Below are 25286 nucleotides of genomic sequence, written 5' to 3' on the forward strand. Positions count from 1 at the left end.
TCATTTTCTCCTACGTTTTTACAGTGGTAGAGCCTCTCACTGTCACAGCATATACTGTACTTACAAAACACCCCAGACCTCTCTAGTTGCTTGTGCTATGAAATAATTAATACACAAAGAGCACAACAAAGACTCTCAGTTTTGGTGATTTTTAACAGCTTAAAAACACCTGCTGTGTGTTAACATTAGAAGGCTGGCAGGCCGCCAACATTCTGCTCTCCTCAGAAAATACCTAAGATTTCAATGCCCCTGTTGTGAGACTTGATGAATTTCTCCACAATGTCTATAGCTACAGAGGTGAATGTTTTAAAATGCATTTAATGCTTTTACAACTATTCAGAATACCAATAGGTAAATAATTTAGTGTATATAGTCCGGGCAAAGGTTCTCTTTAAGGCAGAGCTGTACTATCCACAAGACAACCTAGGCAGGCACCTAGGGCCAAGAGAGGAAGCACTTGTCAGTCCCTGATGGAGCCATCCTGGTACAAACAATGCAAATGGGACAGCTTCTCTGTGCCTACTGCAGTCCTTATCAGTGTCAATTGAAGAGAAAGAGGGTCAAAGCTGTTACATTGCATAAGGCTGCATTCTGCCTTAATCTGCATTAGGTAGACACTCCAGTTACAAAAAGTATCAAAAACTGTTTTCAAGCAGTTTTGTGAACACTGTGTAGCTTAAATGTGATAATTTTCCATAAAACCAGACCTTGTTTCCATCAGCACCTTCTATACTTTATGGCACAGTTACAATCCTAAGGCCACGTACACATGGGCGGACTTTTCGACCGGACTGGTCTGGCGGACTTTCGACGGACTTTCTGACGGACTTTCCGGCAGACTTTCGACGGACTTCCGACGGACTTTTTAACAAACGGACTTGCCTACACACGATCACACCAAAGTCCGATGGATTCGTACGTGATGACGTACACCGGACTAAAATAAGGAAGTTGATAGCCAATAGCTGCCCTAGCGTCAGTTTTTGTCCGTTGGACTAGCATACAGACGATTTCCGGGTCCAGCAGAGTTACGACGTAAAGATTTGAAGCATGTTCCAAATCTAAAGTACGTCAGATTTTCGACTGGAAAAGTCCGCTGAAGATCCGATGAAGCCCACACACGATCGCATTGTCCGGCGGACTTGGTCCGTCGGACCAGTCTGGTAGAAAAGTCTGCTCGTGTGTACACGGCATAAGACATAGGTCACAAGCTAATGCTGCTAGTACTTATCAGTTGTACAGGCTATCTCTGGGATAGTCTGGTCACTGCCCCTCTTACACGTCTGTTTTCTGTGACTGAGGGTAGATTAGGCGTGGGAAAGTTGCAGTGATTTGACTTTGCAGGTAGATGTAGCCGATTAGTACCTATTCCCCACACAGAACTTGCCCTTAGAGAAGGATCATAATTGTAAGAGAAGCTGAAACCAAATGGACCAGAAGGAAGGCTACTTCAACCAATAGGTACATGTTTAAATTCTTTAAACAATACTCTATATTCCCATCGCACACGTTCCTGGATAAAGCTCTAGAAGAGTTGAGGGCTGCAGCAACCACCAGCTGAAAACTGCATCAAAAAGCCACAATGAGGATATTTGCCAGCATACTGCGGACCAACAAGTAGCGTCCAAACGATTTTTTTATTGAAGCATGATCACATCACAGAACAGGTAGTGCAACATTTTATGCTGCATACACACTGTCGAAATTTCCGTCAAAAAAAGTGTGATGGGATCTTTTGGTTGGATATTCCGACCATGTGTATGCTCCATCCAACTTTTTCTGTCTGAGCTTCCGCCAGCAAAAGATTGAGAGCTGGTTCTCTATTTTTCCGACGGAAAAAGTTCTTGATGGAAATTCAGTTTGTCTGTATGCAATTCCGACGCGCAAGAAACCACTCATGCTTGGAAACAATTCGACGCATGCTCGGAAGCATTAAACTTCATTTTCTTGGCTCGTCGTAGTGTTGTACGTCACCGCATTCTTGACGGTCGAAAGTTCAGAGAACTTTTGTGTGACCGTGTGTATGCAAGCCAAGCTTGAGCAGAATTCCGTTGGAAAAACCATCCAAGATTTTTCCGATGGAAATTCCGCTCGCGTGTATGGGGCATTAGAGTCACGCAGGACCCCTTTGTCAGGCATGCTCTTATTTTGTGGAGCAGCAAGGGGGAGAAGAAGTCCTAAGGTACATTTTTTACCTTAATTTGTTTTGAACACATTTACTTATTATGGTCAGGACTAAAAAACATTTTTTGCTTGTCTTCTTGGATCAGCAGGTGGAGGTTTAGGTTACTTTTCAAATGTCTCTCTATTTTTGTAAAAAGCTTGTTGCTTATAGAACTCAATAGCTTGAACCAAAAATGTACACACACAAGTAAATCAATCAGAGAAGTGACAATTCCGTGCAAGGCTTTGGTTAGACAATAGCAGTCTGAACCTGCTGTGCTGTCCCAGTGCTCTGGGAATCATTTGTCATGTATCTATTTGTAAAACAAAGCATATTTAACCACTTGATGACCAGTGACGCACTGTACGTCATTAGACTTCAAGTGGTTATACCAGGATGATGACTGCAGCTGCAGGCATCGTCCCAGTACCGTTTTTTTTAGAGCCAACAGTCGGCTTTCTTGTAAAAGCAATCATAGCGGCTACCTAGCTGCTGGATTGCTTTTACAAGTAGTGAGGAGGGGCTGTTCCTCCTCCTCCCACCTCCTTCCATGGCTTCACTGGGATTTCCCATCCTGCCAGGAATCCTGAACGACCAGCCAGCGCTTCCAGTGGCTGATTGGAGAGCCGAACAAAGCCCGGTTCGGCTTTGTTCAGCTCTCGGCTATGATAAGCGATAGCCAAAAATCACTTCCGGTTTACCCAGATGTCAACAACACCATTTTCAAAAATCAAAAGCATTCAGACATGCCGATCTTGGTGTGAGAAAATGCTTTTAATGGCAGAGGAGGGCTCTGGGGTCCTATAGTTCCAAAATCTCTCCATAAAGAGTACATGTCACACGCCTATTGCTATCACAAAGGATGTTTACATTTCTTGTGACAGCAATAAAAGTGATAAAAAAAAAATTAAAGCAACAGACAAAAAAATGAAAACACACAAGTGCCTCACCCCCCTGTGCTCGTGCGCAAAGGCAAATGCATGCGCAAACAGTGATCGTCTCACACATGTGAGGTATTAACGCCAATGTCACATTGTGGGCACTAATTCTAGCACCAGAACTCCTGTGTAAATCTAAAGTGGTAACCTGTAAAGGCTTTTAAAGTCTTGCATATGGATAGTAAAATGTACGTTGTATGTTGCCATTGCACAGGCTTGTGCAATTTTAAAGCGTGACATGTTTGGTATCTATTTAATCTGCGTAACATAATCTTTTAAATTTTACCAAAAAATTGGGCTATGTATTGTGTGTGTTTGCATTAAAAAAATGAATACAATGATCTGGCTCGGGCTCTACACATTTTTTATTCTATGGGCTTTCCCCCTATTATACATAGGGGGAAACATAGTAGGTTGACTGTAGTTACCCTTTAAAAAAGAACTTGATCCTAGATGATATACACAAAGTTTTTCAGTTATATTTTTGCTGAAATTCATCACTAAACATGTGTTATACCTGAAAACAAGTAGAATTTTTTCTTATTGAGCTATGAGCCGATTGAAAAAAAGTGGAGATTTTTTTATAGCTTTAAGCCATTTGCGTGTGGCATAAAGTGCAGATTTGCAAATTGTTTTTGGAGGCGGCATGCAGACATGGAATTTTCTTATATAAAACAATTTTGAAACCGCACAAAAAGACACAGTGATACTGCTCTAAATTAAATTACACTACAATTCTTCCCAGCATGATCTATTGGCAACAGACTAGAGTACTGGAGACAATTATAGTTCTCTTACATGCTGAAAGAATATAAAGTGTGCTTAGGAGGATGATCTTCAGATGTTGAAGAATGTTGAAGTAACAGGTAGATTGTATAAACACAAAGGGAGACATTTCTTAACCTTATTGTCTGCATAAATTTGACTCCTCAGAACTACTATCCTGCTGTGCAAAACATTTATGGAAACGTTTAGAAGCAAACGCTTCCGAGCCGCAAGGAAGTAAAGGGAGCTTGTAGTGGGCAAAGCCTATGAGAGGACCCCAGTCTGCCACCGAACCCGGGAAATTCTGCCTCTTCAGGCGTCTGGCCCGCCTGAATTACAGTGGCGGGGGTGTTTTTCTGAAGCACCTGATTAGAGCCATAAGCTCTAATAATAGGTTTCAAAAAAGGTGGACTCGGAGCGCAGAGCATTGCGCTCGGAGGCCACCCAGGTGTGTTAGAAAATGCTTTTCTAACACTGAACCGCCTCTTCCCCAATCATGAAGCGTGGGTCTAATTCCCGTCACCTGATTGGCTAAAGGCAGAGGCGATCCTATTGGATGCCTAGCAGAACAGAAGAAGAGACGCAGGGAGGCATGGAGGACAGCATGGAGGACCCACACAGCTTGCCGCTGTCATCCGCTGCCTTACTCACCACCAAGATGGGGTAAGTGCCGGTCAGACAGCAGACGGACGGGGGGGTCATCGTGGCTGTATGTGATGGGGCATAGTGGCTGCGTATCATGGGCACAGTGGTTGCATATCATGGGGCACAGTGGCTGCATATGATGGGCACAGTGACTGCATATTATGGGGCACAGTGGCTGCATATGATGGGCACAGTGGCTGCATATCATGGGCACAGTGGCTGCATATCATGGGCACAGTGGCTGTATATCATGGGGCACAGTGGCTGCATATCATGGGCACAATGGCTGCATATCATGGGGCACAGTGGCTGCATATGGTGGGCACTGCACAGTGAGGCTGCATTTGATGGGCACAGTGGCTGCATATGATGGGCACAGTGGCTGCATATGATGGACACTGCACAGTAAGGCTGCAATTGATGGGCATGGTGGCTGCATTTGATGGGCACAGTGGCTGCAATTGATGGGCACAGTGGCTGCATTTGATGGGGCACAGTGTCTGCATTTGATGGGTACAGTGGCTGCATTTGATGGTCACAGTGAGGCTGCAATTGATGGGCACAGTGACTACATATGATGTGCACAGTGAGGCTGCAATTGATGGGCATAATGGCTGCAATTGATGGGCACAGTGGCTGCATTTGGTGGGGCACAGTGGCTGAATATGATGGGCACAGTGTCTGCATTTGATGGGCACAGTAGCTGCAGTTGATGGCACAGTGTCTGCATTTGATGTTTTCTTTCTTCAGTATTTTTCTGAATTTTTTTGTCTGTTTGCGCCCCTCCAAAAACTTTGAGCACCGGCCACAACTGTGCCTGGGCAAGGGTGACATCATCTCCCTTCTGGCGAGATCTGGGAAATGTAAAGAAATCCACATCTCGCTGAGATGTCACTCCCAGTACTGGGTTTCAATATCTTCTCTCAAGATTTGGAGTACCCATAATTCCCTGGAAGGATGATTACCCCCTGCACCACAGAGGAAATGCGAGTATGATATGTAACATTTTATAGGTGTCTTTTTTTTCATTTTTAGAGTGTCTCTGCAAATAGGACCTGGGAAGTGTTTAAGGAGAATTGTAGGGCTTGGTGCCAGGAGGAGGCAGGGCTTAATCTTGACTCAAATAGAAGACATGATCCAATGTCCATCTTAGGCCTACAATCCAAGAGGATTCCAGAAGGATATGGGATTTGATTTGAAGACTAATGATGGCCATACACCTGTAGAATCAAATAGCCGATTTGGACAAACTTTAAAGTAGAACTATTGGCAAAACTTTTTTTTGTTTGTTTTGTATAGAGCAAGGGAGGGTTATAACCCCTGTCAGATTTTTTATCACCATCTGTGTCCCATTCCGGAGATTTACCTTCACTTCTTGTCCCATAACCAAACAGGAAGTAAGAGAAAATTCTTGCAAATGAAGGGAATTTCTTGCCCCCCCCCCCCCCCCCCCAGGTCACCACAACTAGTGTCCCCATTGGAAGATTTCCCCTCTAATACTTTTCTGGGGACAACCCAAAATTTGTGATTTTTTTACTTACTCTTTCAATGATAACAGTAAACAGGACAAATAGAGAGGATTAATCACCCTAACAGGGGCACAGACAACAATAAAAACGGACAAGAGTTATAATCCCTTTCTACTCTATCCAAAACTAAAATAAAAGTTTTGCCTTTAGTTATACTTTAAGAGGTTTTAAACAAAATTAGTTGACTCCATGATGCCAAGAAAGAATGTTCTGACAACATTTTTTTTTAGAATTTTTTTTACGAACGTTTGAATGTATGGCCAGCTCAACAGCAGTAAGTGCTGACACTTGTTTATCAAGTTATTAGGTCGGCTAGATGTGCTTCAATGAGAAACAATCCCTTACGGACTTTTGTAGTGATCCAAATCTTCACTTTTAATGCCCACCTCTGGGAAACTTCAAAATAAACCCTTGCTGTGAGGTTATGAACCCTACATTGTTCTTGATGATGATAGGACCTTAGACCGCTGAAGCTTAGGGGAGAAAAGGCTGCAGGGACCAGTCTAGGAGCATAAAGGAGTGGAGAATCATATACGGTAAGTCAATCTACTTTAACAAATCCCCTAGACCTAAACAAGCAATAAACCCTTGCAGTGCCCTCAGGTTTCTCCATGTTGGGCTTTATGTTGCTGTAATGTTGCAGAATAAGGTGTTTAAAAGGGTAAATTGTTACACAGTTCTGAGTCCTGCCAAGTACCCCCAAAAGCCAAGTCTTATAGATCGTACACATGCACACAGTCAGTGGGCATTTCTTTACACTACGTTAGCTTGAACATTAGGGGATTGATTTACTAAAACTGGAGAGGGCAAAATCTGGTGCAGCTGTGTGTGGTAGTCAATCAACTTCTAACTTCAGCTTGTTCAATTAAGCTTTGACAAAATAAAAAATAGCTGATTGGTTTCTATGCAGGTACAAAATAGCGGTAAAATGGAGCTACCTATATACTGAAAGGCGACAGACCCAGATCGCTTGTTAGGTGATGTGTGCCTCTAATGTGACTATTAAATGTGCATATACCAATAGTGCAAATCCTCGCTATAATAGCTAGTTAGTATAAGCTGTGATATTATAAAAAGATATAATAATAACAAAATATAATAATAAAAAAGTGATTCAGAGAACGTGATACTCCAATATCATAGATGTAGGTATTACAATACGAATAAAAATAAGAAAAGGCCAGTCCCAAATATGTATAAAAAAATAATAAATAATAAAAGACGAGTCCAAAAAATTAAATCACAAGTGCTAAATCCAAAAAAATATGCATCAAGAAATCAATCAAAACAAAGTCTTTTGTGATTCTTAAGTGCTTGGTGACTGTAAACACAGGAAAAATCCAGGTGACTTTTGGTGCTCCCCCCTTGGGTTCCCACTCACCAGCTCCAATAACTCCTATAGGGGTATCTTGCATAGGGGACAGGCTTGATGTACAGATGATATTTCCAAAGTTAGATCATACAGCCAGGCTCCTCTCCAACCTTTCCACTCAGTATCCAGCTCCTATGGACCTCCCAGGGATATCCCGCATCTAGATCGACTGAGTGTGCAGATAATCTCTCCAGGGCCAGATCAGCCAGCTAGACTCCTCTCCTATTTCTTTCTCCGATATCCAGTACAGGTAAAATTTTCATGCAAAAAATGAGATATGGGCTCCCATGTAGTGATCAAATTGGGAAATGTTTTTATTTCAAAGTTAAAACAGTAAAAAAATTATAAATAAAGAAAAAATAAATAAAAATAAAAACAAATATATTTTATGCAATGGAAACTCCTCAAAAAGCTCTAAAACTAGGGGTAAAAATGATAGCTTCAGACCCGTTGTATATCACGCTTGCAGTGTGCGTTCCAGCTGCGTTCCACAGACTCACTGAACTGCTATCACAGGACAAAATAGAAAAAAGTCAATGTGCATAACTATTCTCCCCCTATAGTCAATACTTTGTAGAGCCACCTTTTGCGGCTATCACAGCTCCCAGTCACTTTGGATAAGACTCTATGAGCTTGCCACATCTTACCACTGAGATTTTTGCCCATTTCTCCTTGCAAAACTGCTCCAGCTCCTTCAAGTTGGATGGTTTGCGCTTGTGAACAGCAATCTTTAAGTCTGACCACAGATTTTCTATTGAATTGAGGTCTGGGCTTTGACTAGGCCATTCCACCACATTTACATGTTTCCCTTTAAACCACTCAAGTGTTGCTTTAGCAGTGTGTTTGGGGTCATTGTCCTGCTGGAAGGTGAACCTTCATCCTAGCCTCAAATCACACACAGAGTGGTACAGGTTTTGCTCAAGAATATCTCTGTATTTAGCACCATCCATCTTTCCCTCAACTCTGACCAGCTTCCCAATCCTGACTGCTGAAAAACATCCCCACAGCATGATGCTGCCACCACCATGTTTCACTGTGGGGATGGTGCTCTTTGGGTGATGTGATGTGTTGGGTTTGCGCCAGACATAGTGTTTTCTTTGATGGCCAAAAAGTTCAATTTTAGTCTTATCAGACAAGAGCACCTTCCTCTATACATTTTGGGAGTCTACCACATGCCTTTTTGCAAAATTAAAAACGTGCCATTTTATTTTTGGCTGAAAGTAATGGCTTTCTTCTGGCCACTCTGCCATAAAGCCCAACTCTATGTAGCGTACGGCTTATTGTTGTCCTATGTACACATACTCCAGTCTCTGCTATGGAACTCTGCAGCTCCTCCAGGGTTACCTTAGGTCTCTGTGCTGCCTCTCTGATTAATGCCCTCCTTGCCCGGTCCATGAGTTTTGATGTGCGGCCTTCTCTTGGCAGGTTTGCTGTTGTGCCATGTTCTTTCCATTTGGTTATGATAGATTTGATGGTGCTCCTAGGGATCATCAAATATTTGGATATTTTTTTTATAATCTAACCCTGACTTGTACTTCTCAACAACATTGTCACTTATTTGTTTGGAGAGTTCCTTGGTCTTCATGACAGTATTTGGTTAGTGGTGCCTCTTGCTTAGGTGTTGCAGCCTCTGGGGCCTTTCAAAAAGGTGTGCATATGTAATGATAGATCATGTGACACTTAGATTGCACACATTTTACTAATTATATGACTTCTGAAGGTAATTGGTTGCACCAGAGCTTTTTATAGGCTTCATAACAAAGGGGGTGAATACATATGCACATGCCAGTTATCAGTTTTTTATTTCTAAAAAATAGTTTTATGTATATATTTTTCTAATTTTACTTCACCAACTTAGTCTATTGTGTTCTGATCCATCACATATAATTCAGATTAAGAAAACATTGAACTAAAGGCTGTAATGTAACAAAATAGGTAAAAAGCCAAGGGGGGTGAATACTTTTGCAAGGCACTGTACTATGCAACTATGTAACTATATATTGTGTGGGTCATGTTTTGTCATATATTTCTATTTCTTCCACTGGCACTTTAACAATAACACGGACTCTTCTGCATCCAGCACTTGAGCGAAATAGCCGAAGCCTATACATACTGTACATCACATTACTTTAATCTGTAATGTCAGAAAACAGCTGTTGAAGTATAGGGAAAGAGCTGTGCCCTCTGTACTGTTTGTACTTACTCCAATGAATAGAAGTTTCCAAAGAGAGTTGCCTGGGTACATTTGATTAAATCAGTATCTTATATCAAGCTTTCATTTTTTCATCTATAATAGACTCATTTAGAGCAGGTGCCTCTCTAATTATGAGGCTGGCCAATTTTCCTTTCCATCTGTTAAAAGGTCCAGTGGAAGGTTAAGTATAAAAACAAACCATAAAATAAGTGAAAAAAATGACAGCACTGACAATAGTCGAGTGTTTGATACAACATTTTGGTGTATGCTAAATAATAAAAAAAAAAAAATTGTACAATTTCTGAAGAGAAAATAGCGTATCCTTTACTTATTATATCATTTTGCTGACTAACTGAAGTTGATTAGCTATTCGCAAAGCTCAGAGTGCATTGTTCAGCGTGAATTTTAATGTCCTGTTGCTATGGTGTTACAGTGTTATGTAAGTGCCCTGTTATAGCTCATTCAAAGGGACAGCAAATGGAAGGTTCAGGGTAATGTCAAGCATAAAAGGGGAGATATCCTTTTTTAAGGTTGTTAAAAGCTCAAAGGTACTCTTGATTTTTATTTTTTTTTTGCTATTCATTGCCTTCATGTTTATGCTCAGTTACAAAAAAAAAGTGTTGTGAAAGATGTACAAAGCATGTCTTTGATGGCATTTTCTATCAGAATGGGTAATCTGGAACTGTTCAAAGTACTGAAGACATCACCGCATCAGCCAGGCAAATAACATTTTCAGAAGGAGCCACCATATTTTTCTTACTTTAATTTTCACCTTGCTACTTTTTTTTTTGTTTCCTCAAGAAGAGCTCTTTTGCACAGAGCAGCCCCGAATCTCCTTTTCTCGGGTCCCCCGCCGGCTCTCCTGGTTCCTTCCTCCTACCCCCACAGCAAGCAGCCATTCCCGCACCTGCAGTCAAAATACTAGGGGCTGCCATTCATTCTTACTGGTACCCCCCCCACTCCCCCACGTCTAAAAACACAGTGCAGGTGCAGGAACTGCTGCTGCATTTTTAAACTGTTTGGTGCTTTGGAGTTTCTGTTCATAAGGAGATGTAACACACGCATTTGATCATACTATATGATGGTCCACAGGATCCAGTAAGAGGCTTTAATACTTGGTGTCACCTGGTGGTTGAAGCACTACGAATTGTCATTATGGGGTAGGGATGAGCTTCGTGTTCGAGTCGAACCCATGTTCGACTCGAACATCGGCTGTTCGATCGTTCGCCGAATTGCGAACGTTATGGGCCGTTCGCGCTAAATTCGTGTGGCGCGTCACGGCCCATAATTCACTGCGGCATCGCAGTGCATTGCTGGCTGATGATTGGCCAAGCATGCACTATGACCCGCATGCTTGGCCAATCACAGCGCCGTCAGTAGAGAGAGCTGTAATTGGCCAAAGCCAGGGTGGCTTTGGCCAATTATGGCTCAGGGGATTTAGTACACACCCCACACTATATAAGGCCGCCTGCACGGCGGCCCTGTGTAGTGTGTGTTCCGGTGTGCTGAGAGATAGAGAGAGAGAGAGACAGTGTCATTTGATTTGAGTTAGATAGATTAGGCAGAACAGTCAGTCAGTTAGCTGCACTTACAGTGTATTGTGTATATATATGCATCCCAGGTGTTGCATATATATATATACACTGTATTCAGTTTAGCTAGATCCGTTCCTGTTATCTTCTATCTAGACTATTTACATTTAATGCAGTGCGTCCTGCTCACAGTGTTCAGCTAGATCCGTTCCTGCTATTTACATTTAGTGCAGTGCGTCCTGCTCACAGTGTTCAGCTAGATCCGTTCCTGTTATCTTCTAGACTATTTACATTTAGTGCAGTGCGTCCTGCTCACAGTGTTCAGCTAGATCCGTTCCTGCAATTTACATTTAGTGCAGTGCGTCCTGCTCACAGTGTTCAGCTAGATCCGTTCCTGCTATTTACATTTAGTGCAGTGCGTCCTGCTCACAGTGTTCAGCTAGATCCGTTCCTGCTATTTACATTTAGTGCAGTGCGTCCTGCTCACAGTGTTCAGCTAGATCCGTTCCTGCTATTTACATTTAGTGCAGTGCGTCCTGCTCACAGTGTTCAGCTAGATCCGTTCCTGTTATCTTCTAGACTATTTACATTTAGTGCAGTGCGTCCTGCTCACAGTGTTCAGCTAGATCCGTTCCTGCAATTTACATTTAGTGCAGTGCGTCCTGCTCACAGTGTTCAGCTAGATCCGTTCCTGCTATTTACATTTAGTGCAGTGCGTCCTGCTCACAGTGTTCAGCTAGATCCGTTCCTGCTATTTACATTTAGTGCAGTGCGTCCTGCTCACAGTGTTCAGCTAGATCCGTTCCTGCTATTTACATTTAGTGCAGTGCGTCCTGCTCACAGTGTTCAGCTAGATCCGTTCCTGTTATCTTCTAGACTATTTACATTTAGTGCAGTGCGTCCTGCTCACAGTGTTCAGCTAGATCCGTTCCTGCAATTTACATTTAGTGCAGTGCGTCCTGCTCACAGTGTTCAGCTAGATCCGTTCCTGCTATTTACATTTAGTGCAGTGCGTCCTGCTCACAGTGTTCAGCTAGATCCGTTCCTGCTATTTACATTTAGTGCAGTGCGTCCTGCTCACAGTGTTCAGCTAGATCCGTTCCTGCTATTTACATTTAGTGCAGTGCGTCCTGCTCACAGTGTTCAGCTAGATCCGTTCCTGCTATTTACATTTAGTGCAGTGCGTCCTGCGCACAGTGTTCAGCTAGAGCCGTTCCTGCTATTTACATTTAGTGCAGTGCGTCCTGCTCACAGTGTTCAGCTAGATCCGTTCCTGTTATCTTCTAGACTATTTACATTTAGTGCAGTGCGTCCTGCTCACAGTGTTCAGCTAGATCCGTTCCTGCTATTTACATTTAGTGCAGTGCGTCCTGCTCACAGTGTTCAGCTAGATCCGTTCCTGTTATCTTCTAGACTATTTACATTTAGTGCAGTGCGTCCTGCTCACAGTGTTCAGCTAGATCCGTTCCTGTTATCTTCTAGACTATTTACATTTAGTGCAGTGCGTCCTGCTCACAGTGTTCAGCTAGATCCGTTCCTGCTATTTACATTTAGTGCAGTGCGTCCTGCTCACAGTGTTCAGCTAGATCCGTTCCTGTTAAATTCCTACTGACCGGCAGGCTTGTCTGGTTACAGTATATAAAGCTACCTGAAGAAAATTACAGGTGTTCTATTTGATCCTATTAGTACCACGGTCAGGCAGCTAGACTATTTACATTTAGTACAGTGCGTCCTGCTCACAGTGTTCAGCTAGATCCGTTCCTGTTATCTTCCTACTGACAGGCAGGCTTGTCTGGTTACAGTATATAAAGCTACTTGAAGAAAATTACAGGTGTTCTATCCCAGCTTAGTGCAGCTACAGGCCATTAGTATGTCTGGAAGGCCAAGAAGGAGAGGCAGACAGTCACAAGCCAATAAGAGAGGGCAAGCAGGCTCTGTGTCTAGTGCTGGTCGTGGAGACGGTGCATCCTCATCAGCACGTGGCCATGGGACACGCTTGGCCTTTTTTTCGGCAGCTGGCCATGTTGAGCCGCAACATGCGGAAGACTTGGTCGAGTGGATGACCAAGCCGTCCTCATCCTCCTCATCCTCTCTCACCCATGCCCAGGGTGCTTTGTCTGGCAAAGCAGCGGCCTCTTCCCTCAGCTCAATGTCATCAGTGACTCCTTCCCTAGCTCCACCATGTCCTCATGAGGATTCCCTCGAACTGTTTGACCACAGTGTTGGGTACATGCTCCAGGAGGATGCCCAGCGTTTGGAAGGCTCTGATGACGATACTGAGCTCGATGAAGGCAGTAACATGAGCGCGGACAGAGGGGGTGCCCAAGAAGGACAGCAATCTGGCAGTCATGCTCCCCCTGCTGCAGCATACTGCCAGGTTTGCTCCAGTGATGAGGAGGGAGGGGATGATGAGGTCACTGACTCAACGTGGGTGCCTGATAGGAGAGAGGAGGAGGAGGAGGAGGAGGAGGAGGAGGCGGCAGCACATCACCAACGAGGCAGGATGCCCTCCAGGGGCCAGCCTAAGGGCAGCACATTGACTGCATCACACCCCAAAGCTCCACATGTGCAGGGCGCTGCAGTCTCTGCGCGTTATTCAAAAAGTTCTTTGGTGTGGGCCTTTTTTGAGACGAGTGCATCAGATCGCACCGCTGCTATTTGCAACATATGTCTCAAGCGTATCTCGCGTGGCCAAAATATCTCCCGCTTGGGTACCACATGCTTGACCAGACATATGTTGACCTGCCATGCAGTTCGTTGGCAAGCGTATCTAAAAGACCCACACCAAAGAACAAAGAGGATCTCTCCTTGCTCCTCATCAGCTGAGATTTCCAACCCCACTAGACCTTCAGTCCTCTCTGAGACCTGCAGTGAGAGGAATGAAGGTGTAGAATTAGGTGTGTCACAGCCAAGTACTTGTGGGCAATCTGCTTTTGGTACACCGACGTCAGATTGTACCAGGCAAATTTCCCTGCCCCAGCTGCTGCACCGCCGAAAGAAGTTTGCTCCCAGCCATCCACATGCCCAGCGGTTGAATGCTAGCTTGGCAAAATTGCTAGCACTTCAACTGCTGCCTTTTCAGTTGGTAGACTCTGCCCCCTTCCGTGAGTTTGTGGAATGTGCGGTTCCTCAGTGGCAGGTACCCAAACGCCACTTTTTCTCACGGAAGGCGATTCCGGCTCTCTACCGGCATGTGGAAGGCAATGTCCATGCCTCGCTGGACAGGGCGGTCAGCGGTAAGGTGCATATTACCGCTGACTCATGGTCCAGCAGGCATGGACAGGGACGTTACCTAAGTTTCACGGCGCATTGGGTGACTCTGCTGGCAGCTGGGAAGGATGCAGGACAAGGTGCAGTAGTGTTGGAGGTTGTTCCGCCACCACGCCTCCAAAATGCTGATTGTGACACACCTCTCTCCTCCACCCCCTCCTCTTCTTCTTCCTCCATGGCCTCTTCCTCGGAACCAGGGGTGCTCCGTAGGCGTTCAAGGGGCTACGCAAGTACGCAGGCCAAAAGATGCCATGCGGTGCTTGAGCTGGTGTGCTTGGGGGACAGGAGCCACACTGGGGCAGAGGTTCTGTCAGCTCTGCAGGGGCAGGTTCAGAGGTGGTTGACGCCACGCCAACTTAAGGCAGGAATGGTGGTTTGCGACAATGGCACCAACCTCCTCTCTGCCCTCCGACAGGGACAAATGACCCATGTGCCCTGTTTGGCTCACGTCCTTAACTTGGTGGTGCAGCGGTTCTTGGGCAGGTACCCGGGCTTACAGGATGTCCTGAGGCAGGCCAGGAAAGTCTGTGTGCATTTCCGCCGGTCATATAATGCCAGTGCTCGGCTGACGGACCTCCAAAAGGAGTTTAACCTGCCCAAGAACCGCCTAATCTGTGACATGCCCACCAGGTGGAACTCAACGTTGGCCATGCTGCAGCGGCTGCACACGCAGCAGAGGGCCATCAATGAGTACCTGTGCGACTATGGCACCAGGACAGGGTCAGGGGAGCTTGGTTTTTTTTCCCCACGCCAGTGGGCCATGATCAGGGATGCATGCACTGTCCTGTCACCATTCGAGGAGGCCACGAGGATGGTGAGCAGTGACAGTGCATGCATCAGTGACACTGTCCCCCTTGTCCACCTGTTGGAGCACACGCTGCGTGGAATAATGGACAGGGCACTTGAGGCAGAACAGAGGCAGGAAGAGGAGGACTTCCTTAGCTCTCAAGGCCCCCTTTATCCAGACAGTGTTCCTGCGTGCCCGCCGATCACACAGGAAGAGGACGAGGAGGAAGAGGAGGAGGAGGAAGATTGTGTCAGTATGGAGGTGGAGCCTGGCACTCAGCATCAGCAGCAGTCTTTAAGGGATCAGTCCCAAGAAACACATGGACTTGTACGTGGCTGGGAGGAGGTGGCTGCGGACCATGTCGTTCTTAGTGACCCAGAGGACTCCGGACCGAATGCCTCAGCAAACCTACGCTGCATGGCCTCCCTGATCCTGCAAAGCCTGCGTAAGGATCCTCGTATTCGTGGTATCAAGGAGAAGGACCAATACTGGCTGGCAACCCTCCTTGATCCACGTTACAAGGGTAAGGTTGCGGACCTTATCTTGCCATCGCAGAGGGAGCAGAGGATGAAACATCTTCGGGAGGCCTTGCAGAAAGGTCTGTGCAACGCGTTCCCAGAGACTGGGAGGTTACAAACTCCTGTTTCTGGACAACGTGTTGCTGAGGCTTCGGTCAGTCAAAGAAGGAGCGGTGGAGAAGGTGGCCGTCTGACCGATGCGTTCAGACAATTTTTTGGTCCGCAGCCCCAAGGTATGATCGGTTCCAGCAACCATCGCCAGCGTCTGTTTTACATGGTGCAGGAATACCTAGGGGCAAGATCAGACTTGGACACCTTTCCCACCGAAAATCCTCTGGGTTACTGGGTCTTGAGGATGGATCACTGGCCAGAGCTTGCACAGTATGCAATTGAGCTACTGGCCTGTCCTGCATCCAGCGTTCTTTCGGAACGCACATTCAGTGCTGCTGGAGGCGTGGTAACCGATCACAGGGTGCGTCTGTCCACCGACTCGGTCGATCGGCTGACCTTCATAAAAATGAATGAGTCTTGGATCACCACCAGCTACCAAGCACCTGATGCTGATGTAACCGAATAATTTTTTTTGAAATCTCAGATCCCTTCAAAGACTGCCTATGCTGATGCTGAGTGACTATCCCTGAGTAATTATCCTCTTCCTCCTCAATCATCACGCTGATAGCTTGTAAGAACATTTTTGGTTCTGGGCGCCACCACCAGTGCCTAAGGCACAATTTTTCAGCCCCTGTTTAACAGGGGCGTGTAATTACAATTTTTGATGTAATACTTTGCAGCAGGGCTCGTTCCTGCATTCCAACTAGAGTGTCTGTGAGGGGTTGCAGTGTTGTGGCACCAGCACCAGTGCCTAGGGCCCAATTTTTCTGCCCCTGTCTAACAGGGGCGTGTAATTACAATTTTTGATGCAATACTTTGCAGCAGGGCTCGTTCCTGCGTTCCAACTAGAGTGTCTGTGAGGGGTTGCAGTGTTGTGGCACCAGCACCAGTGCCTAAGGCCCAATTTTTCTGCCCCTGTCTAACAGGGGCGTGTAATTACAATTTTTGATGCAATACTTTGCAGCAGGGCTCGTTCCTGCATTCCAACTAGAGTGTCTGTGAGGGGTTGCAGTGTTGTGGCACCAGCACCAGTGCCTAAGGCCCAATTTTTCTGCCCCTGTCTAACAGGGGCGTGTAATTACAATTTTTGAAGCAATAATTTGCAGCAGGGCTCGTTCCTGCGTTCCAACTAGAGTGTCTGTGAGGGGTTGCAGTGTTGTGGCACCAGCACCAGTGCCTAAGGCCTAATTTTTCAGCTCCTGTTCAACAGGGGCATGTAATTACAATTCTTGATCTAATATTTCACAGCAGGGCCCTGTGAGGGCTTACAGTGTTGTGGCCACAGCAACACCTAAGGCCCAAATTTCTGCTGAGTATATAGGGCAGGACCCTACTTTCAAACATCTAACTTACAAACGACTCCTACTTGCAAACGGAAGGAGACAACAGGAAGTGAGATGAAATCTACCCCTAGGAAGGGAAATTCTCTCCTGTAAGAGTTAATATGGGAAAACAATTTCTCCTTTCCACTGATGCTTTCCAATCCTTGTTCCACAAAAAAACCCAAATTTTCAAAAAACATTTTTCATTGGGACAAAAAAGTGAGGTGAAATCTTCTGAAGAGGAGGAAAGACAGCAAAACAAATGTCACAGGGGTGATAACCCTTCCCTATGTTTTCCAAAAAGCTTAGAAAAGATTTTTTGGCTGGAGCTAAACACGTTAAAAATGTTCAAAATTACAAACAGATTCTACTTAACAACAAACCTACAGTCCCTGTCTTGTTTGCACCGCCTGTATACTGCTGTTCAGAGTATATAGGGCCTGGTGGCCCCACACCTTTCCTTATTTTAATTTGGGTGCGGGGTTCCCCTTAATATCCATACAAGACCCAAAGGGCCTGGTAATGGACTGGGGGGTACCCATGCCGTTTGTCTCACTGATTTTCATCCATATTGCCATGACCCGACATGACATTAAACCCGCAAGCAGTTTTAAATGAGATTTTTTCCTTTAAAAATGACATTTGGTGCAGGGACTGTTCTAAACATGGGAAACACGCGTCACTTTACAGGCATACTATAGACACCCCCCAGGTACGATATTTAAAGGAATATTTCACTTTTCTTTTTTTTACTTTAAGCATCATTAAAATCACTGCTCCCGAAAAAACGGCCGTTTTTAAAAGTTTTTTTTGCATTGATACATGTCCCCTGGGGTAGGACCCGGGTCCCCAAACCCTTTTTAGGACAATACCATGCAAATTAGCCTTTAAAATGAGCACTTTTGATTTCGAACGTTCGAGTCCCATAGACGTCAATGGGGTTCTAACGTTCGTGCGAACTTTCGGTCCGTTCGCGGGTTCTGGTGCGAACCGAACCGGGGGGTGTTCGGCTCATCCCTATTATGGGGACACTGGTGGAGCAAGTGAATCGAGGAGGATTTTTTTCCTTTGGACTTTCTTGTTTCACATATATTTTTCCTTTTTAGCACTTGTGAATGGGCTCTTATGGACACTATATAAAACAAGGGATGATATCCGCGCTAGGATGTATCATGACTATAGAACAATACATAAAAGCAACTGGCATAAAAATACATTACGGTAAAACCTTGGATTGCGAGCATAATTCGTTCCAAAAACATGCTTGTAATCCAAAACACTTATATATCAAAGCAAATTTCTCCATAAGAAATAATGGAAACTCAAATGATTAGTTCCACAACCATTGATTCATAGGTCCTTCAGTTTATAGGCCATATAAAAAGATTATAGCAATGTGACCAGGTTGTGTAACCATTAAATGTCCATCCACAAATGGAAGCCTCCACAAGGGAATTTGAAGCAAAATCCAGCAGGAGCTACAGAGAGAGGTGCTTCTAATTCAGTGTACACACGGCCGGACTTTTCGACCAAACTTGTCTGTCGGAACGAATCCGTCGGACAATTCAACCATGTGTGGGCTTCATTGGACCTGCAGCGGACCTTTTCTGTCAAAAATGTGACGGACTTTAGATTTAGAACATGTTTCAAATCTTTCCGACGGACTCGAGTTCCAGTTGAAAAATCCATTCATCTGTATGCTAGTCCGACGGACGAAAACCAACGCTAGGGCAGCTATTGGCTACTGGCTATCAACTTCCTTATTCTAGTCTAGTCATACATCATCACGGTCAAATCCGTCGGACTTTGGCGTGATTGTGTGTAGACAAGTCCGATTCGACGGAAGTTCGTGGAAAAGTCCGACGTGATTCTGTCCGTCAAAAGTTCGGTCGTGTGTACACAGCATAAGTGTAGCAATATGTTGCTAAAGGTTGTACCTTCATTAAATGTAACCATATTGCTACACGTAGAGCCGCCTCTCTTCTCTTTTATACTCAGTTGTGATATGACGTTACTTGTATATCAAGACATCACTTGTATATCAAGTCAAAATTTATTACAAAATTTTGCTTGTCTTGCAAAACGCTCTCAAACCAAGTTTCTCTTAAACCAAGCTTTTACTGTAGTTGCAGTGTATTCAAAAATATATAAAGTCAATATGCAGCGCTGGGGGTAAGAGATAGAAAAGACGGTGGATACAGGTGAACTTGGAAATGAAGAACCTTTCACCAACTTAAGTGTATAATAAACACACACCACCCTGCTGACAAATTTATCTTCTTACCAGAAACAGATAAAAAACAACCACCATACCCGTCTTTTCATCTATCTCTTACCCCCAGTGCTGCATATGGACTTTATATCTTATGGACACTATTTAATTATTTGGTGTGATTTCTTCATGCATGTTTTTCACCTAATAAGTTTGATGCCACTATATTGATTCATTTGAGTATGTTCACAATATTGAGTTTAATTTTTTGGTGCTGCTTCATATATTTATCACAATACTTGCATCTAGTGTCACAGATTGCTTAAGCGGCTGCTCATGTGTAATTTATATGTTTTAGTGCGGATATCCTATATGATTTTTGATTTTTAAAATATTGTAGGGACCTTTTCCCTGCGTGAAATCAAATGAATGGGCTGCAATGCCAATGCAAACGTGGGCTGTAAACCTGCAATAGTGTGAACCAGGCCCGAATGACTGCATTTTCAATTATGAAAAGCCAGTATAAAGAGAAAAAAGTCAAGACTGGTGGGTTTGACCGTTTATTTTTTACTTAGTAATTCTTCATAGTCCATGTAACTGAGGGGGTGTGACAGGGGTGTGACATTTTCCTATATACTTATCCAATCATGTAAATAGCAAATTCTGTTTATTCATTTGACCTGCACATGAATGGGCATTCAAAGTGAACAGGAATGAGCTTCTCCAATTATTAGATAATTTAAGTAAATATTTACAAAACTTATTAAAGGAGAAGTAGGGTAAAAACTCATATAGCACTGCTTCTCCTATGGGGTCACAGGAGTGCACTTCTTTCTGCATTCCTTTAAAGTCGGTATCCACCCAGATGCCCAAACTAGCCGCTGTTTCAGCCTCTCAGCAAGCCGCTGGGAGACTGAGCCAGCTGCTCCTTCCCCCTCCACAGCCTGGCGCTCCAGGGAGCGCTGGAGGGGCAGAGCAGAGAGCTGATAATTGACAGGCACCACTCTCTGCTCACTGAAGACCAAGAACTGAGTGATCAGTGGTCTTCGATCGCTCAGTTCTTAGTCTTAGGCCACCTACACACGATCGCACATTCCGACAACAGAATCCATGTTTTTTTTCCGACGGATGTTGGCTCAAACTTGTCTTGCATGCACACGGTCACACAAATCTTATCAGAAATTCCAATTGCCAAGAACGCGGTGACGTACAACACGTACGACGAGCTTGATTCCAAGCATGCGTGGAACTTTGTTGGAATTGTGTACACACGATCGGAATTTCCAACAACGGATTTTGTTGTCGGAAAATTTGAGATCCAGATCTCAAATTTTGTTTGTCAGAAATTCCGACGGAAAATGTCGGATGGAGCCTATACATGGTTGGAATTTCCGACAACAAGCTCCCATCGAACATTTCCCGTTGGAAAATCCGACCGTGTGTACGGGGCATTAGAGGCATCGGGGGAATGCTATGGCTGAGATTGGTGCTGCAGCCATCTAGGTGTGTATGAATGTTTGTTATTTTCCATTCCTTCACTTCTTTTTTAGGTGAATCAACTCCTTAACTAACAAAGCCGCATTTTATTGTACAAACGATATTCGGTCCGGCTTAACAAGATCTAACAATATATATTTTTTCCCCTCTTTTAAGACTCTATGGCTCTGGAACACAAGACAGTGTTGGTACAATTATCCTTATCAGGTAAGCAGAACACAATGTACCTGTGCCTCTTATTTTCAGGAAAATGTAAATGAGTTTGAATTTTTGGTCTATTTTGTGTGCCCATTCTTTGTCTCTGATACATCATACGGCCAATGATTTCCTCTTCTAAAAGAGTGATTCTGCTTCTTGTAAACTTTGATGTCACCATGAATTTGAAGAGGGGCACAGACATTTTATTTGTGGCTCTGTCAATTACAGGAAAGATGTTATTCCCATGCCAGGTACTCTGTCATTCTAAGGACAGAAAAAAAATGACCCTCATAGGTATGCTTTTCTTACACCCCAGTGTAAGTACAACTACATTGCCTTGGTTGCCTTCTTTACAGTTTTTGTCAGATCTGGAGTATAGTACAAGCATCAATGGATGTGAATTGTTTGCATGCTCTTTTTTGGTTCTGCAAAGGATGGGGAGGAAGGTACTGAAAGTAATAGGGAGGAGTTGCACTTTAGGCTGCTATTGTATCATAGAGAAGGCAGTGCTTTTATCAGTGATTGAGCTGGCCTGAAACAAGGCTAAGGACCTCAATAAGTATAGACAATAGACTGCCATTAAAGCGGAACGTCAGCCTCCCAGGTGGCTCTGCCCCTCCAGCACTGTTCTTAGGGCGCATACACAGATGTGACCATGGGCTCTGCTCAGCCTTCAGGTCCTGGCAGAGCCCTTTTGCACATCTGTGCATGTGCAAGTGATTTTCTGTGTATGCACAAAGACAGGGAAGGTTTTGTCACAACTATGTTTGCACATGCATGGGAAACCCCTTGTGTGTGCAGATGGCTGGGGAACCCAGTACAATCGCAGATGTGCTGCAGGGCTCTTTCTGGACCCACGCAGGAAGCGTTGAGAAAATGATTTAATTCTCTCCTAGGCGAGAAACATGGAAGTGCTGCTTTGCAGCACAAAAAAATCACTTAAGATGGCCATAGATGGGTCAAGTTTTTTTCATTCAATCAGTGGGTTGAACAAAAAAACTGACCCGATTCCCCCACCCACACATTCGAAGTGGATGGAGGAATCCTCCAGCTGAACTACTGTATTCTGACCTCGGGGAGACTTCCCTGCCATTAGAATACACAATTCAGCGTTGCAGGCAATAGCCTGCAAAAGGCAATACCCATAAAGTTATATTATTGGTATTGCTATCTGATGCCCTGTACACACGATAGGATTTTCCGACAACAAAATCCATGTTTTTTTTCCAACGGATGTTGGCTCAAACTTGTCTTGCATACACACGGTCACACAAAGTCGGTCCGAACGTCAAGAACGCAGTGACGTACAACACGTACAACGAGCCGAGAAAAATTAAATTCAATAGTCGGTGCAGCTCTTCTGCTTGATCCCGAGCATGCATGGCACTTTGTGCGTCGGAATTGTGTACACGCGATCGGAATTTCCGACAATGGATTTTGTCGTCGGAAACTTTGAGAACCAGCTCTCAAATTTTGTGTGACGGAAATTCCGATGGAAAATGTCCGATGGAGCCTACACACGGTTGGAATTTCCGGCATCAAGCCCCTATCAAACATTTTCCGTCAGAAAATCCTATTGTGTGTACGGGGCATTGTAGTATTGATGTTGATTCAAGTAATCTGGTTCCGGGGCAGACAGCTTGTACACCCCAGAGGATCTCCATGGTCCCCTTGGCTTGTAGAGTAATGTAAAAAAGCTAATTAAAGCACCACACCACTACTAAAAAGTCCACATACAACTTTATACTTTATATTAATTTATATAATTTATAAAATTTATATTATACTCAGTGCTGCTCCAAAATATACAATGTGCTTAATAAACAATAATAATATACATTCAACTAAACAAAGTGCAGTGTAAGTATATAAAGTTTCATTAAGTGCAATAAAAGTGCAAATTGCATAAAGTCCTTTCCAATGCAAATAAACGTGTGGACTTATGCTTGTGAGGATTCCAGTGCCACTCTGTGCTCCCCTCCAGGGTCCCCACTCACTAGCAGTAAGCATTAAACATGCAAGGTCTTTATCCTACAACAACGATCAAGATATCTCCTTCCGCCATTGATTATAGAAGACTTTAAGATTATAATCCACTTCTATGGCCAGGATATCTCCTTCCTATTGCTCCATTGTTAGGTCTCCATGGCAGTGGTATGAACAATGCATATACCAATGAAGAGGGAGATGCACAAAGCATAATATTGCTAAAATGTATTGATAAACTCACAAAAGAAATGCACTTACATCAAAGAAAGGCATAGAGGTAAACATTGCCGCCTTGGTGTGCTGCCAGTAGGGATGGGCGAACGGTTCGGCCGAGCATAAGTTCGGCGAACAACGAACATTATGCGGTGTTCATGGTAAATTTGAAAGCCGCGGAACCCCGTTAAAGTCTATGGGACATAGACATGAAAACCAAAAGTGCTCATTTTAAAGGCTAATATGCAAGTTATTGTCATAAAAAGTGTTTGGAGACCCAGGTCCTACCACAGGGGACATGTATCAATGCAAAGAAAAGTTTCAAAAACGGATGTTTTTTCGGGAGCAGTGATTTTATTAATGCTTCAAGTGAAACAATAAAAATGAAATATTCCTTTAAATATCGTGCCTGGGGGGTGTCTATAGTATGCCTGTAAAGTGGCGCAGTTTTCCCATCTTTAGAACAGTACCACAGCAAAATAAAATTTATAAAGGAAAAAAGTAATTTAAAACTGATCGCGGCTGTAATGAATTGTCGGGTCTCGGCAATATAGATAAAACTCATTGAAAAAAACGGCATGGGTGTCGTCGTTCCCCCCCGAAACAAAAATTTTAAAAAAATTGTGTGGGGGTACACCCAAAATCCATACCAGGCCGTTCAGGTCTGGTATGGATATTAAGGGGAACCCTGCGCCAAAATTTAAAAAATGGCGTAGGGATCCCCCCCAAAATCCATACCAGACCCTTATCCTAGCATGCAACCTGGCTGGCCACATGAAAAGAGGGGGACCGAGAAAGCGCCCCCCCCCCTCTTGAACCGTACCAGGCCACATGCCCTCAACATTGGGAGGATGCTTTGGGGTCCCCAAATGTTGATGGGGACAAGGGCCTCATCCCCATGACCCTTGCCCGGTGGTTGTGGGGGGTCTTCGTGGGGGGCTTATCGGAATCTGGATGCCCCCTGTAACAAGGGGACCCCCAGATCCCGGCCTCCCCCCTATGCGAATTGGTAACGGGTACATTGTACCCCTACCGTTTCACAAAAAAAAGTGCCAAAAATAGTAAGAAAGACCGGAGACACTTTGGAACAAGTCCTTTTTTAAAAAATAAAAAAATAAAAATGTCCCGCAATGTAGGCCCATCTCACGCTGCCCGACGAGCCTAAAAAAGAAAAAAAAAAGCCGCAACAGCTCCGCCTCCCTGGGAGACTCCGAGTGATGCTTCTTCTCGATGACAGCTGTTATATAGCTGAGGGCGGGGCCACTTGGTGACGTGGCGTCAGAGGGGGTGGGGTCACCATTTACATCACCGAGTGGCCCCGCTCTCAGCTATATAACAGCTGTCACCAAGAAGAAGCATCACTGGGTGAGATCCTCCCATGGAGGCGGAGCTGTTGCAGCTTTTTTTTTCTTTTTTCGGTTCATCGGGCAGTGTGAGATGGATCTACATCGCAGAACATTTTTATTTTTATTTTTTAATAAAGGAATTGTCCCAAAGTGTCTCCTGTCTTTTTTACTTTTTTTTTTTTTTACACTTTTTTTGTGAAATGGTAGGGGTACAATGTACCCGTTACCAATTCACATAGGGGGGGAGGCCGGGATCTGGGGGTCCCCTTGTTAAAGGGGGCTTCCAGATTCTGATAAGCCCCCAGCCCGCAGATCCCAACAACCACCTGGCAAGGATTGTGGGGATGAGGCCCTTGTCGCCATCAACATTGGGACAAGGTGCTTTGGGGATCCCAAAGCATCCTCCCCATGTTGAGGGTATGTGGCCTTGTACGGTTCAGGAGAGGGGGGCGCTCACTCGTCCCCCCCCCTTTTCCTGCGGCTTGCCAGGTTGCGTGCTTGGATAAGGGTCTGGTATGGATTTTGGGGGACCCCTATGCCATTTTTTAAAAATTTTGGTGCAGGGTTCCCATTAAAATCCATACCAGATCCTTGTCTGGTATGGATTTTGGGGTGACCCCTACGCCATTTTTTTTTATTTTTGGCGCAGGGTCCACCTTAATATGCATACCAGACCTGAAGGGC

At 44.5% G+C, this 25286-nt stretch overlaps 1 protein-coding gene across 2 annotated transcripts in view; it reads left to right on the top strand.

The window, feature by feature from the left end:
• Window positions 1-25286, top strand: part of CERS6 (ceramide synthase 6) — a 344416-nt gene that overhangs the window by 194589 nt on the left and 124541 nt on the right. For both annotated transcript variants that reach the window (XM_073633995.1, XM_073633994.1), the window contains exon 5: window positions 21013-21063. In XM_073633995.1, the coding sequence (XP_073490096.1) occupies window positions 21013-21063 (51 nt within the window). The remainder of the gene's footprint in view (window positions 1-21012; window positions 21064-25286) is intronic.

This window comes from Aquarana catesbeiana, linkage group LG06 (genome assembly GCF_042186555.1).
Source record: "Aquarana catesbeiana isolate 2022-GZ linkage group LG06, ASM4218655v1, whole genome shotgun sequence".
NCBI classification, from domain to species: Eukaryota; Metazoa; Chordata; class Amphibia; order Anura; family Ranidae; genus Aquarana; species Aquarana catesbeiana.